Below are 11,928 nucleotides of genomic sequence, written 5' to 3'. Positions count from 1 at the left end.
TAGATACCAATTTGTGAAAGGACTGCTCCTCTCCCTTTTCACTAGGCCTTGTATCCTAACATCACCTATGTTTTTGTGTTAAATCGCTGTTATTAAGCACTAAAAGACTGGGCACTGTCAGGTTAAGTAGATAAGGTTAAAGCTGTTCAGTTATAAATGATTTGGTGCACTCATGGCTGTTTGAGTGCCTGGAGAATGTGATTGTCTGCAGCAACAGAAAATCTTACATTAAGGTTTGTTTGTTGTTCTGTATTTCTTTTTTGTATTAATCAAACTCAGCCTACTCACCTGAGTAGATGAGAGGTACTAGCCCAAATGACCCAGTCACTGGTTCATGGTAACAGGAAGAAGCAGATTTCTGTGAGGGTGCAGTCTTCTTTCCAACTTCTTTTTTAAAAAAAATTATATTGTTTAGGCCATTTCATTATATTTTTTATTGAATGCCACTATTTTCTAATACTCCTGTCTACCAATCAGCATCCAAGGCTTTCCCAGGTCAAGCAACTTCTTGTGGACCTGTTTTAACACTGAATTCTAGGCAGCATTTTCTCTTGGGCTTCTATTTGGTCCCCTGAGTTTTAACTTTAGGATTTCAATATTATCAAATACATTAGGCTGAATCTTAAGGAGATTAATTACATGTGAGATATTAATAATGTGCAGGCATAAAACTACAGCATCAAACTGAAGTGTTGAAACACGTAGATTCACAGTGTATTTTTGTTTCTTTAAAAATATATAAAATGAATTTTGGCAAACATATTTTAAAACATTAGTGGTTTTCACCCTACAGCATTTAAGCGACATGTGTATGCCACCTAGAGGTGAGAGTCTGTTACCAAATATGAAGTTCAGCAAATGATGATTCTCATACTCATTCAGCTGCTTTGAAAAGTCAAAGATGGTTGTGTACATATTACAAACATCAATACAACTTACTCACCCATACCTAAAAACAAAAGACAAAACACAATTCATCAGCACATGGTAAATAAAATCTTACTGAACCAATAAGCATTAGTCATTTCTTTACATTTATTTCAGAGAACAGCAATGTACCATGAATATAATAGTAAGACATCTGTTACAACACAACTTTAACACGCTCATTCATTCACTTTTTTTTTTTTTTACACATCAAGTACATGATCAACAACGTCACACTTAAGAGGTAATAGATGGAAGAATGCTTTAAACCCAAAATGATTGTAACACAGTGCGTTTGTCCCTTTACCCATGTGCATGTTCCCACTTATTATCCTGTACTGATCCGTGCCACATCTCCTTCTCCACTGCATGTGCACCACCTTGAGGTGAGAACTGGTTTTAACCACAGCCTGACGGTGCAGTGATTTGTATGCGCTATGTAATGCGCTGAGTAAAGGTGTTGCCATATTTTCAGGTGTTTTAAGGGCTTCCAGAGCTGTGTTTTTAAAACAGATGAGTCAAAAATCAACAAAAATGAAATAGTAATTTGTCCAGGCCATGGAATGTTTAAGGGGACATAAACACCAAGGAACAAAGGAGTTCACATGACTGAGGCAGACACTCAGAACACGAGCTGCTTAATCTGCAAATATATAGCACTGCACAAGGGTTTGGATATTTCACAGAGGAGATTAGAGGTAAGACAGTTATTCTTCCAGGGTCCGGAAGGCGTTCTGCATGTCCTCCAGCAGCTGGCCATAGTCTGCTTTGATTTTAGCTTCGCCATCCTTGACAGGGTCCTAAAGAATCCATTGAACATGAACAGTACGTCAACAGATATCAACAAAGTTCTTCTATTTAAAGTGATGAAAAAAAAAAACCCAAAACATATAGTCAATAAGATAAGAAACTTGACATGTACCTTGAACTTCATGGAGCTGATCTTGTAAAGGATCTCTCCCATGTGCTCCCTGATAATGGCCCAGGTGATTTTGTTGTCACTCTGTGCTGTGGACTCCACCGCGTGTCGGGCCATGTCGTAGAAAGCGATCATGTTGGAGAGAATGCCAACAGTTTTGTAGAAGGGGCAGAACCTGCATATAGGAATATTATGAATATTATGAAGCTAACAGATTATGCAATAATCAACTGCAGGAAAAATATTTATATACATTTTCCCTTCACAGCTGATTAGCTGCTGCTACCTTGCTTTATGTCACACTAAAGGACCCCATTACATTTTGAGAATCAACCTCCCCAACAGCTGATTCTCTAATAGTGTTTACAAGAATCAGTAATTTCTTTTGGTGGTAAAGCCAATTCAGGTTTTCTGAAAAGAAAAAAAACGTGTTTTGCGGGTGGTGAGGTTTTTTTTTCTGTTTACCTATCATATGGAGTATAACCGTTCTGCTGCAGGAAGTCATCCTTGATGAGCTTAGCTACTTCTAGAGTGATCTTGTCAGTTTCAGCAAGAGAAGCCTGTAAACACAAGATTACGAAGATCAATCCACTATTTTTTCCAGAGTTGTTGATTAACCAGGTGAGAACACTATTAGTTTAAATGATTCATTTAACAGCTGTGACTACAGATCCTTTTATAAAACACAGATTTCACTTTAGCTGAAGTCACAGTTTGTGTTATACCATGTTGTCTAATCTTAAACTGCCCCACCTTTCCTACAAGCTGCACAATTTCAGCCAGGTCCTCCTCCTCTTGTAGAATCTCCTTCGCTTTTGTACGGAGAGGGACAAACTCTGGGAAATGTTTGTCATAATATTCATCCAGAGCTCGTGTGTACTTGCTGTAGCTAATCAGCCAGTTTACAGAAGGGAAGTGCTTTCTCTGAGCCAGCTTTTTGTCCAGTCCCCAAAACACCTGCAGAGCAAAAACAAAAAAACACTCAGAAAAGTGCAGAGAAGAAAAATAATAACTGTGGTGATATAAGTCAAATGTTAAGATCAAGAGATGAAGAGCCACTGCTCATTGCTTACCTGAACAATACCCAATGTGGCTGAAGTGACAGGATCTGAAAAGTCTCCACCAGGGGGCGATACACTAAAAAAAAAGGACACCATATTAAAGTAAACATCAGCATAATAATGGATAATGTTCCTTATGTTTATATTTCAAGACCTAATACTTGAAATGTACAAATCTTCAAAAACTATACAGAGAAGAATCCAGCTTAGAAGAGGCAGAGATGATAATTCATCACCAACATGCTGCCCCATGATGTTTTTTTCAATATTTGGCTTCTAACCGCCCAATGCTTTTGGTTCAGTTCAGTTTTAGTTTATATTAGAAACACCATAACAAAAAACTAGAAAACATCAAACAGAAACTTGAAACCCAGATGGTGACGAAGCCTGGTGTCTTAAAGTGTAGAGCAACTCACGCTCCTACGATGCTGACGCTGCCTTCTCTTTCCGGATTTCCCAGACACTTCACACGTCCAGCTCGCTCATAGAAGGAGGCGAGCCTGGCGCCCAGGTAAGCAGGATAACCGCTGTCTACAAAGAGACATAAACAACTGTAACTGGTTCACATCATCTTCCCTACTGCCTGCCTGCGTCTTAACAGAAGCACAGAAGTAAATCACAACCACCTAAAGAACATACCTGCAGGCATTTCCGCCAATCTTCCAGAGATTTCCCTCAGAGCCTCGGCCCATCGAGATGTTGAGTCAGCCATCATGCTCACGTTGTAACCCATGTCTCGAAAGTATTCAGACAGTGTGATCCCTGGAGAGGAAATTATATTAAATTGACTAATGGATTAAATTGGATTTGATGGATTCTCCAAAGAATTAAAGTGGAAACATAAAATTTTCCTGCTGCTTTTACAGTAACAACAGAAATTTACTTTGTAGCATCTAGCGCCAATCAAAATAAAAAAGTAAGACTGCTCTCTATAATGTGGATGGTCGGTACCTGTATAAATAGAAGCCTCTCGAGCAGCCACAGGCATGTTGGATGTATTAGCAACCAGTGCTGTTCTCTTCATGATGCTCTCAACTTTGCCATCGACTTCCATAGTGAGCTATCGGGAAGAGCAGTGTCACCATTACACACTGTAAGCCCAAGAGTAGGTGCAGGTGTCGCAGAACAGTACGTGTGAGCTTAAACTGAGAAATCTACCAACCTCAGGGAAATCCCGCAGTACTTCAGACATTTCATTTCCACGCTCTCCACAGCCGACGTAGATAATGACGTCACTGTTTGAGTACTTGGACAATGACTGTGAAATCACTGTCTTTCCACATCCAAAGGCTCCTGGTATGGCAGTGGTGCCACCCTGCACACAACTATACAGCACACAGGTCATGTAAATTCACGCATCTTACGCATTTTATTTGATGAAGGCTAATTAGTGATCATTTGCTCTTGACAAGCATACTCACGGAAATAGCGCGTCCAGAACTCGCTGACCAGTCAGCAGCGGATAATTGGCAGGTAGTTTCTCTGTTACTGGACGGACCTGTCGCACTGGCCACACCTGCACCATTGTCAACTTTTCCTTCACACCTTCAAATTCGAGTTCCAGAACCACATCCTGAATGCAACAAGATAAAAATCTGTTTACAGAAATCCTGATCAAACAGAAGACTGTTTTGATCCAAGACAAACACTCACAGAAATGTCATAATGCCCAGGTGGGGCCACATAGGTGATGGTGCCTCTGTTGCGAGGAGGAAGCATCAGCTTGTGCTTGATTAAGGAGTTTTCAAACACAGCGCCGTAGATGTCACCACCTGTTACGTGACTGCCAACCTGGGAAAAGGATTATGTGAAATAAGTCACAACAGTCCAGAGTAGAGACATTAAAATCCACACCCCAATAAAAAATTTCTCTTACTCGTAGGTTCTGGCCAGGGATAAACTCCCATTTGAGGTCTCTGTTGAGAGCACCAATGTTGACTCCTCTTGGGATGTAAATACTTTTAGTGAGGTCATTGATGTCTTTTAGCGGACGCTGGATACCGTCAAAGATGGAGCCCATGATTCCTGGTCCCAGCTCTACAGAGAGGGGTTTCCCTGTTCGAAGGACAGGGTCACCAACGGACACACCGGCTGTAGCATAAAGTTAGGGAAAGCAAAACAGAATGGATCCACTACTCCTGTCATTAAATTCAGATTCCTGTTTGCGATCAGTAAAGTATCTTGTGTAACATTTGTTATGTGAATTAAGTTTTAGGGAAGGTCATGACACTGTTGACATGACAACTGAAAGGATACAAGTCTCCTCATAGACCTGAATAGTTGCCATGTCGCCCTCTAAACGGATGATTTCTCCCACTAGCTCGCTGTGACCTACACGGACCAGCTCGTACATGGCTGCTCCTGCCATCGCAGTAGCTGTCACCACTGTTGATTGAAGTGATTTAAAAAAAAAAAAAACAAAGAAAAAAAGAAAAATATAGAAATTCAGGCAGTTGTTCAGACAAGTAATATAATTATTCACATACTATAGTTTTCTTTTTTGTTTTGTTTTACTACTTACAACATTTGAATAGCTCAAAGGAATAATATAGTAATAACACAATAATAAAACATTTAAAAGCATATAAAACAAAAAACAACTATCATTTTAATTATAAGCACAATCAATCACTGAAACATTTAGCCTATACTCTGTCAGAAAAAAATGAAAATGCTCATAATTCCTATAGTCCAAGGTGAAGTCTACATGCTTGGTTTGTCTAATAACGACATTCAGTTCACATCACATAAGAGAAATAAAAATCATCACATTAGAGAAGCTGAATCCAGCAATTTTAGAGATACTTTTCTTAAAAAACTGGCTTCAATGGTAACTGCATTATTAAAACAGTTGGTGATTAATATTGTCAATCAAATTAAATAAGTCATTTAAGCTCTAGATCACATTGTGGGAATATTTTAGTTTTTTTTTGCATGAGCATTATTGATTTTCTTGATTTGACAGGTATTGTAACAACACGACGACATGGTTCTTTTACACATGCACAGTTTCATAAACTATTCTCCATCAAGCCCACAGCATATTTCAACATGGCAACATAAATGAAAACACTGTGGCAGGAGATTTTACCCATATTGCTAAGGCTAAAGACGATGCTATGTCAGCACTGCTGGGAATAAATGACTTACTATAAGTGGCTTTAGACCTATGAGAAGCTAAGCCATTTAAAGACAATAAAGCAGACCTGGTCCAGAAACCCCATGCACATATCCAAACTGGCTTTCTCGCTCCTCATCCTGGATCTTAGGAAGTTTGGAGGTGTCCATCTTGACGGTTTCTGTAAAATCCGCGGACGAATCAATATGAGACACCCAACCAGGTCGTGACAGCCAGGGTGAGCTTAGAGAGGAAATGTATCAGACCAACATTTTACAGTCTACGACATTATAGATCACGATCAGGACATTTAAATGGGCACCGCAGACACGGTGGTGTAATGAATGGCCACCGTAGCTGCCTCGGCTGAGGCTGCGGTTTCTCTTTCCCTCCGGGTTAAACCCGAGTTCTAATACACTAACATTACTACTGTTTATAGCAGAACATACAGTATGTTTACTAAGCAGATAGTAATATAATATTTGTTACTGTTACTCCTATTACTCAGGTGAGTAACGTTAGTTAGCTAGCAAACACTAACATTAGCTGCCTTCATCATCACCGCAAAACGTTACAGGTGACGCTAAATTAACGACTATTCGACAATCAAAAAATAAAACCTACCTTGTGTCGACCTTGCAGATATTAAGGTTCGTCTTTAACGCAGCAGACTGAGGAGGAGCTTCGCTGTGTTAGTCACCTGCCTGACACCGGACTGTCACGGGAAGAAAACAACCCTATCGCGGCTCTTCCGCCCCGCACTGGACCTAACATGGCGTCACATGCGCAACAGTTTCCTAGTCGACGATAAATTCCGCAGCTCCGGCAGCGCCACCAGGGGGCGTTACTGACCTCTGCTGGATATGCGTGGAATTGCAGGACTACTCAGAGTGACCTCCGCAGTTTCTCTTTGGGAAGGTCTGCAGTCAGTGTGTGGGCGGTTTGGTGATCAGACCCATTTTCAGGGATCAGTTTTAGGAAAGTAAAAGAATCTGTGGAGATTTTATGAAATCTCTGCTGTTATTGTTAGTGCTTCAACATTACATTAAGCTACTGGAGTTTTAATATTGAACCTGATAAAAGCTGATGTTGCTTTAATTTAAAGGGATTTTTTGTCATTTAAAATCTGACCTCGTCACGGGGGTTTGCATCTGACCCAGTTTTTTCTTAGAAACCTGAAGTCTAAATGAAGTGAAGAACCGCACTGAGGAGCAGGAGAGGAAGTACAGCGGGGTAAGGTGAAAAACAAGAAAGGATGAGCTGCAGAGCAAAACAGACGACCTTATCCTTCCCTCCAGGCTTCTCATTGACTTCAAATATTTGATTGAAGCCCTGGCTTGTCCTAATGACTTTTATCTTTATTGTCTAGCATGAGTCAGTTTAAATGAAACTTTGCATGTAATTGTGTGTAGTTATGCCTGTTAAACCTGCAAGGTGTAAATTGTTTCACCTTTTCTGCCAACATGCTGTTTCTGTTTGACAATCTTTAGTTACTGTGTCATCAAAAAACTGTGTCTATTTAAACAATGAGGTTTATGGATACAACATGAGTGTAACGCCTGAGGCCTCAGCTGACACTTTTTTTTAAAGGATCTTCAAGGGTGGATGAATTCTGTTGTGGCTTAATATTAAATGTAGTCGGTGCTTCCTTGAAAAACTGAGCATTTCCACTCTCCATTTATTTACTATAACAAAATGAAACACTCAAGTCATAATGTTGTTGATTCTAGGTATAAAAAGGAACATATGGTCTGATTGATTTGCATTAAACCAAATAACAAATCAATATAATGATAAAATAAAATAAAATAAAGACATTTAATGAACATGATCATAGTTGTCTTTGCTGTTTCAGTGAGAGAAATAGTAGCATAATGACAGCCTTAATAGAAGAACACAATGTGCAGGTGCAGATTTGGAGGTTGTTACTGGTGAGTGGTCTAAAAAAATATGAATAAGTGGCAAAAAACTACCACTTGGCAAACAAATTAGAGGCTGCTGTGTCAGTTTTATTTGTTTTTTTTTATTTGTGGGTATATTTTGTCAATTGTCTAATGGAATTATTAATCCTTAATACTTACATGCACACACATACATACACACACACACACACACACAATATAGGTAGGAGTAGACTCCAGGAGAGATTGAAAGTTTCTAATGCTCTATTAATTTATAAATAGTTTGGCTTTTTCATAACATACATTTTAAAATGTCCAAGTAGGAAAAGCAGAGGTGTTACTAACATCATTAGTGTTAGCGCTGTTAGCGTTAGTGCTCATCAACATTTAGAATACAATTATTCAATTTCTCAAAAGCTGCTCATTTATGCATTTTCCTCATTAAAAAAACAACATGGCAGACAAGATGATGTAAAGCTACTCTCCATGTGCAGAGTCAGCCAGGCAGACCAAAAGGAGAGATTCACAATTTTGCTTCATTTGCACTGAAGACCCAATGAACCAAAGCGTTTGCACTTCAGTACACTTTGTGTTTGGTCAGTCTGACCACTCGTTTTCATCCAGCTCAGAGTCTTCGTCAGAGTCACTGTACTCCACTGCAATACGTCGCGAGAGAATGGTGGCAACGTCGTTCCCCACTGGCTCCTGCTTGTTCTGCTGCTCCTGCTGCTCTTGGACTTTCTTTAGCTGGATGCCTAATAGGGCCAAACATGCAACATATCAAAATAAGATCACATTATGCTGTACACCTTCCATGCATAAGGTCATGCACTAAGGAGCATATATTTTTAGAAAACTATTATCTGTATTTGTTTTTGTGAAGAAAACATTCCTAAATAATGCCACACACCCATGCGAATGGCTGACAGCAGGTCACTTCTCGGATCTCTCACAGGTTTAGTCTCAGCTCTGCTGCCCTCACTGTGTCCACAGAAGTGGAATGGTGCAGTCGGGGGAGGGAGAGGTGGAGGACCTGGTGGAGGAGGAACTATGCGGGCTCCTGGAGGAGGTACAGGTGATAGTGGGTAGTCTGGCGTTACATGCAAAACCCCATTATGTGGGGCTGGTGGTGGTAGTGTACCCAGAGGGAAACCGAAAGCAGTTTGTCCTGATGGGATGAGTAGGCCTGGGACAGGGGGTGGAGGGACAGACCTGGTCGATGGTGAAATAACAAGGATGATGTTGAAAAAGCAACACTGTATTAATTGTTTCTCTGATTTATCAAATGACAAACATACTTGTAATCTGTGGATGGATGCACTGAACAGTTCATTCGTTCTGCAGCGTGAGGCTGTGCTGCACTGTAGGTCGCTCTCTTGTAGTTGACATCAATGCTGTGGTATTCATGCTCCACAGGTGGTGAGGGGTGTGTGTTCCCAGGCTTATAGTCGTGAGACTTGGTATAGTTACAAACAGGCAGTGGTGGTACAGGGTAGTCTGGGAAATCAGGCCTGAAAGACATAGTTTCTCATGCAGTTCCTTCACATATCCAGATGGTGGATTTGTTGTTACAAAATAAAAAACAGAAGATTTACCCAGTACAGATATATTAATATTTAAGTCCCATTTTAAAGTAAAAAATAAAAGCTGCAGCACATTCATGGTTGCATCCCTCTTTTCTGTGGGGAAAAAATACACTAACCTGCCGTCTGGGGAGAGCGAGCCCTCAGAAGACGCCCCTCGCCGGAGAGTCTGCGGATGGCGGTGGTCTGGACGAAGCTCTTTATCGATTGCCATCATGTTCCACTCTTGTCTGCGGTTTCGAGCCTTTCTTACCTTCTTCACCTCACGCTGAAGGGTGCTGCTTTCCACGCATCGCTTCTGTTCCTGGGGGGGGTCAAGGGAGGAGCAGAACATGACAATGACCATTTGTTAAATGAGTGCTTTAAAAAAGCAGTGAGGAAAGTGGGCTCTCACTCTTTGCCTCCTTCTTTCTTTCCTCTTTTCCTCAGTGTCCTGAAGCATTTTCTCCTTCCACAAGTCAAAAAAGTATGATGTGTCAGAGTAGAATTTCATTGCATCAGTGGAATCCTCTCTGCATTTAAAAAAACAATTTCCGTACATGAAATTAGGCACTTTAGCTGAAAATGTGACATTATCAGATGTTGCATTCATTACAACCCATGCAGTACCTGTAAGAAGTGAGGGTGCTGAGGGGAGGAGGCCTGTCACTGCGGTTATACATGTCAGCCACTGAGTTTGGCAGGCTGCCCTTTGATAAAACCTGCTGGTCCTGGACTGCAGAGCTTTTGAATCCCTTCCTCATGTTTATGTCTTGAAGAGAGACTTTGAAACAACAGGACAGATGTTTTAAGTTTAATGTCGAACATGTGAGAATGCATGACATTGTAAAAACTAAGATATTAACTGAACAGACAGATGACTTCCATTGAACTGACCCTCCTCTACACTGGAGTCCAGCTGGGTGACTTTGATGGCCAAGCGATCGATACGGTCTTGGAGGGAATTTGCACGCACATAAAAGGTGTTGGCCTCATTAAACAGTTCCCCAAAAACATTTTCTGCATGTTTGCCTGCAACCACAATAAGGAATCATGAGGAAACAGAGCTGGTAAGAATGTGTTTCAGTTTCTAAGGTAAAGGTCTGTGTTAGCAGAAATAGAATATAGTATTTGTAAATAAGTTGGCATTAGAGTGTGATCACTGGAAAATACCAACCATTGCATTTTCTAAATCTTAGAATGAGCCTTTTAAATCTACATAGGGAGCGGGTCTCCTTTCATGGTGGGAGCCACATTGTGCCACCATGTTTCTACAGTAGCCCAGAAAGGACAAACCAAGCACTGGCTCTAGACATGGAATTGTGTTTTGTTTTAAAGGTGACAACCCTGGAAATGTGAGTTCTGTAACCTTTTATTTTAGAACATGGGATTCTTTATTTGTGTTTTCTTTATTTCTCTGGATTACACATTAGCATGAAGCGTTAGGTCCCCACACATAATGACACGAATGGCACATGTCATACAGCTCAGATCCACTTAATGTGGGAGCTCTCGTTACAGGGCATGTGTTTGCGTCTCCACCCACTCACTCACTGTCTGTGACGCAAAGCTTTACGTATGCTCTAAGCTCCTCTAACCTCACTAAATCCACACACACACGCACACACACATTAATCAGAGTAATCAGAGTATTCGTGTGCCAGATGTCCAAGAGTAAGTTGTCATATTGCAATGGTAGTGGCAGTCACAGTTGCTGGGAAAATGGATCTTGCATGTTTCCTCCTGTAAGGGTATCAGGTGGAAGATGCATCTGAGCATGTTGCAATACAAACATTGCTAAATATTAGTAACTGTGAACTTACTCAGACTACTGAGCTGGCGAATGATGGCGGACAGCGTGTTGTTGGTTACACATTCCAGCTCGTTGCCAACTCCATCAGGCACTGCACCATGGCACAGGTGCCGAGGCTCAATGTTTCTCTTGACCAGAGGCATGAACCCTTCTCACGTCTCAGCCGCAGCAGCACCTGCTGGGAGACAGAGGACAGCGCTGACAGCTTACTACAACCTGCAGAACAGAACTAATCCACTGGCAACATCAGTGGTAATCACACATGCATGCATCCGCTGATCTATGCATTAAGCCTTTTGTTGGTATCAAATATATAGACTTAACATTTAATTATTCAACTGGTAGGCCTGTTGTCCTTTTGATTATATGACTTTAAAAAGAGTAGAAAACTGTGTAAAGGCTGCTGTGTTGTATAATGGGCCACTTGCTGTTGAATGGCACAGTTTCTCACCACCTTTCAAAGTGCTACACATATTCAGTTACTGGGCATTTTTTAATGGATTAAAAGTGTTTAGCAAAAGTATTCACCAAGCTTATTGTGATAAAACAGGTGTGTTGAACACGGATGTGAATTTGCAAATCACTTTACACTCCTTCATCAAATGGTCTTGAATCTATGAATCGACT

At 40.8% G+C, this 11,928-nt stretch overlaps 2 protein-coding genes across 2 annotated transcripts; both read right to left on the bottom strand.

Annotated features, from left to right (window-relative positions):
* Positions 1-1,016: 1,016 nt before the first annotated feature.
* Positions 1,017-6,804, bottom strand: LOC113143452 (V-type proton ATPase catalytic subunit A-like). The gene is made up of 15 exons (XM_026329080.1): positions 6,650-6,804; positions 6,114-6,268; positions 5,164-5,292; positions 4,784-4,998; positions 4,561-4,698; positions 4,329-4,480; positions 4,070-4,232; positions 3,859-3,967; positions 3,547-3,669; positions 3,324-3,438; positions 2,920-2,983; positions 2,600-2,803; positions 2,312-2,406; positions 1,850-2,021; positions 1,017-1,727 (listed from the first exon to the last, which is right to left on the bottom strand). The coding sequence occupies exons 2-15, from the start codon at positions 6,193-6,195 to the stop codon at positions 1,635-1,637; spliced, it is 1,854 nt and encodes a 617-aa protein (XP_026184865.1). The 5' UTR covers positions 6,196-6,268; positions 6,650-6,804; the 3' UTR covers positions 1,017-1,634.
* A 1,719-nt stretch (positions 6,805-8,523) lies between these two features.
* Positions 8,524-11,444, bottom strand: wasf3a (WASP family member 3a). The gene is made up of 8 exons (XM_026328821.1): positions 11,312-11,444; positions 10,386-10,520; positions 10,119-10,272; positions 9,904-10,021; positions 9,629-9,813; positions 9,225-9,437; positions 8,837-9,138; positions 8,524-8,681 (listed from the first exon to the last, which is right to left on the bottom strand). The coding sequence occupies exons 1-8, from the start codon at positions 11,442-11,444 to the stop codon at positions 8,524-8,526; spliced, it is 1,398 nt and encodes a 465-aa protein (XP_026184606.1).
* Positions 11,445-11,928: the final 484 nt, after the last annotated feature.

The sequence above is a fragment of the Mastacembelus armatus genome, chromosome 14 (genome assembly GCF_900324485.2).
Source record: "Mastacembelus armatus chromosome 14, fMasArm1.2, whole genome shotgun sequence".
NCBI classification, from domain to species: domain Eukaryota; kingdom Metazoa; phylum Chordata; class Actinopteri; order Synbranchiformes; family Mastacembelidae; genus Mastacembelus; species Mastacembelus armatus.
This window is presented reverse-complemented; position numbering and strand designations above follow the sequence as displayed.

Bases quoted from the DNA above. Each gene is read 5' to 3' on its own strand.
- LOC113143452 (XM_026329080.1), bottom strand. From the start codon at position 6,195: ATGGACACCTCCAAACTTCCTAAGATCCAGGATGAGGAGCGAGAAAGC. The intron at 4,699-4,783 runs GTAAGAGAAATT...TCCTTTTCCCAG, and splicing joins TCCCTGGCCAGAACCTACGA to GTTGGCAGTCACGTAACAGG. The intron at 1,728-1,849 runs GTACATGTCAAG...TGGATTCTTTAG, and splicing joins TCAGCTCCATGAAGTTCAAG to GACCCTGTCAAGGATGGCGA.
- wasf3a (XM_026328821.1), bottom strand. From the start codon at position 11,444: ATGCCTCTGGTCAAGAGAAACATTGAGCCTCGGCACCTGTGCCATGGT. The intron at 10,022-10,118 runs GTACTGCATGGG...TTTTAAATGCAG, and splicing joins AGCACCCTCACTTCTTACAG to AGAGGATTCCACTGATGCAA. The intron at 9,139-9,224 runs GTATGTTTGTCA...ACCATCGACCAG, and splicing joins CATCCATCCACAGATTACAA to GTCTGTCCCTCCACCCCCTG.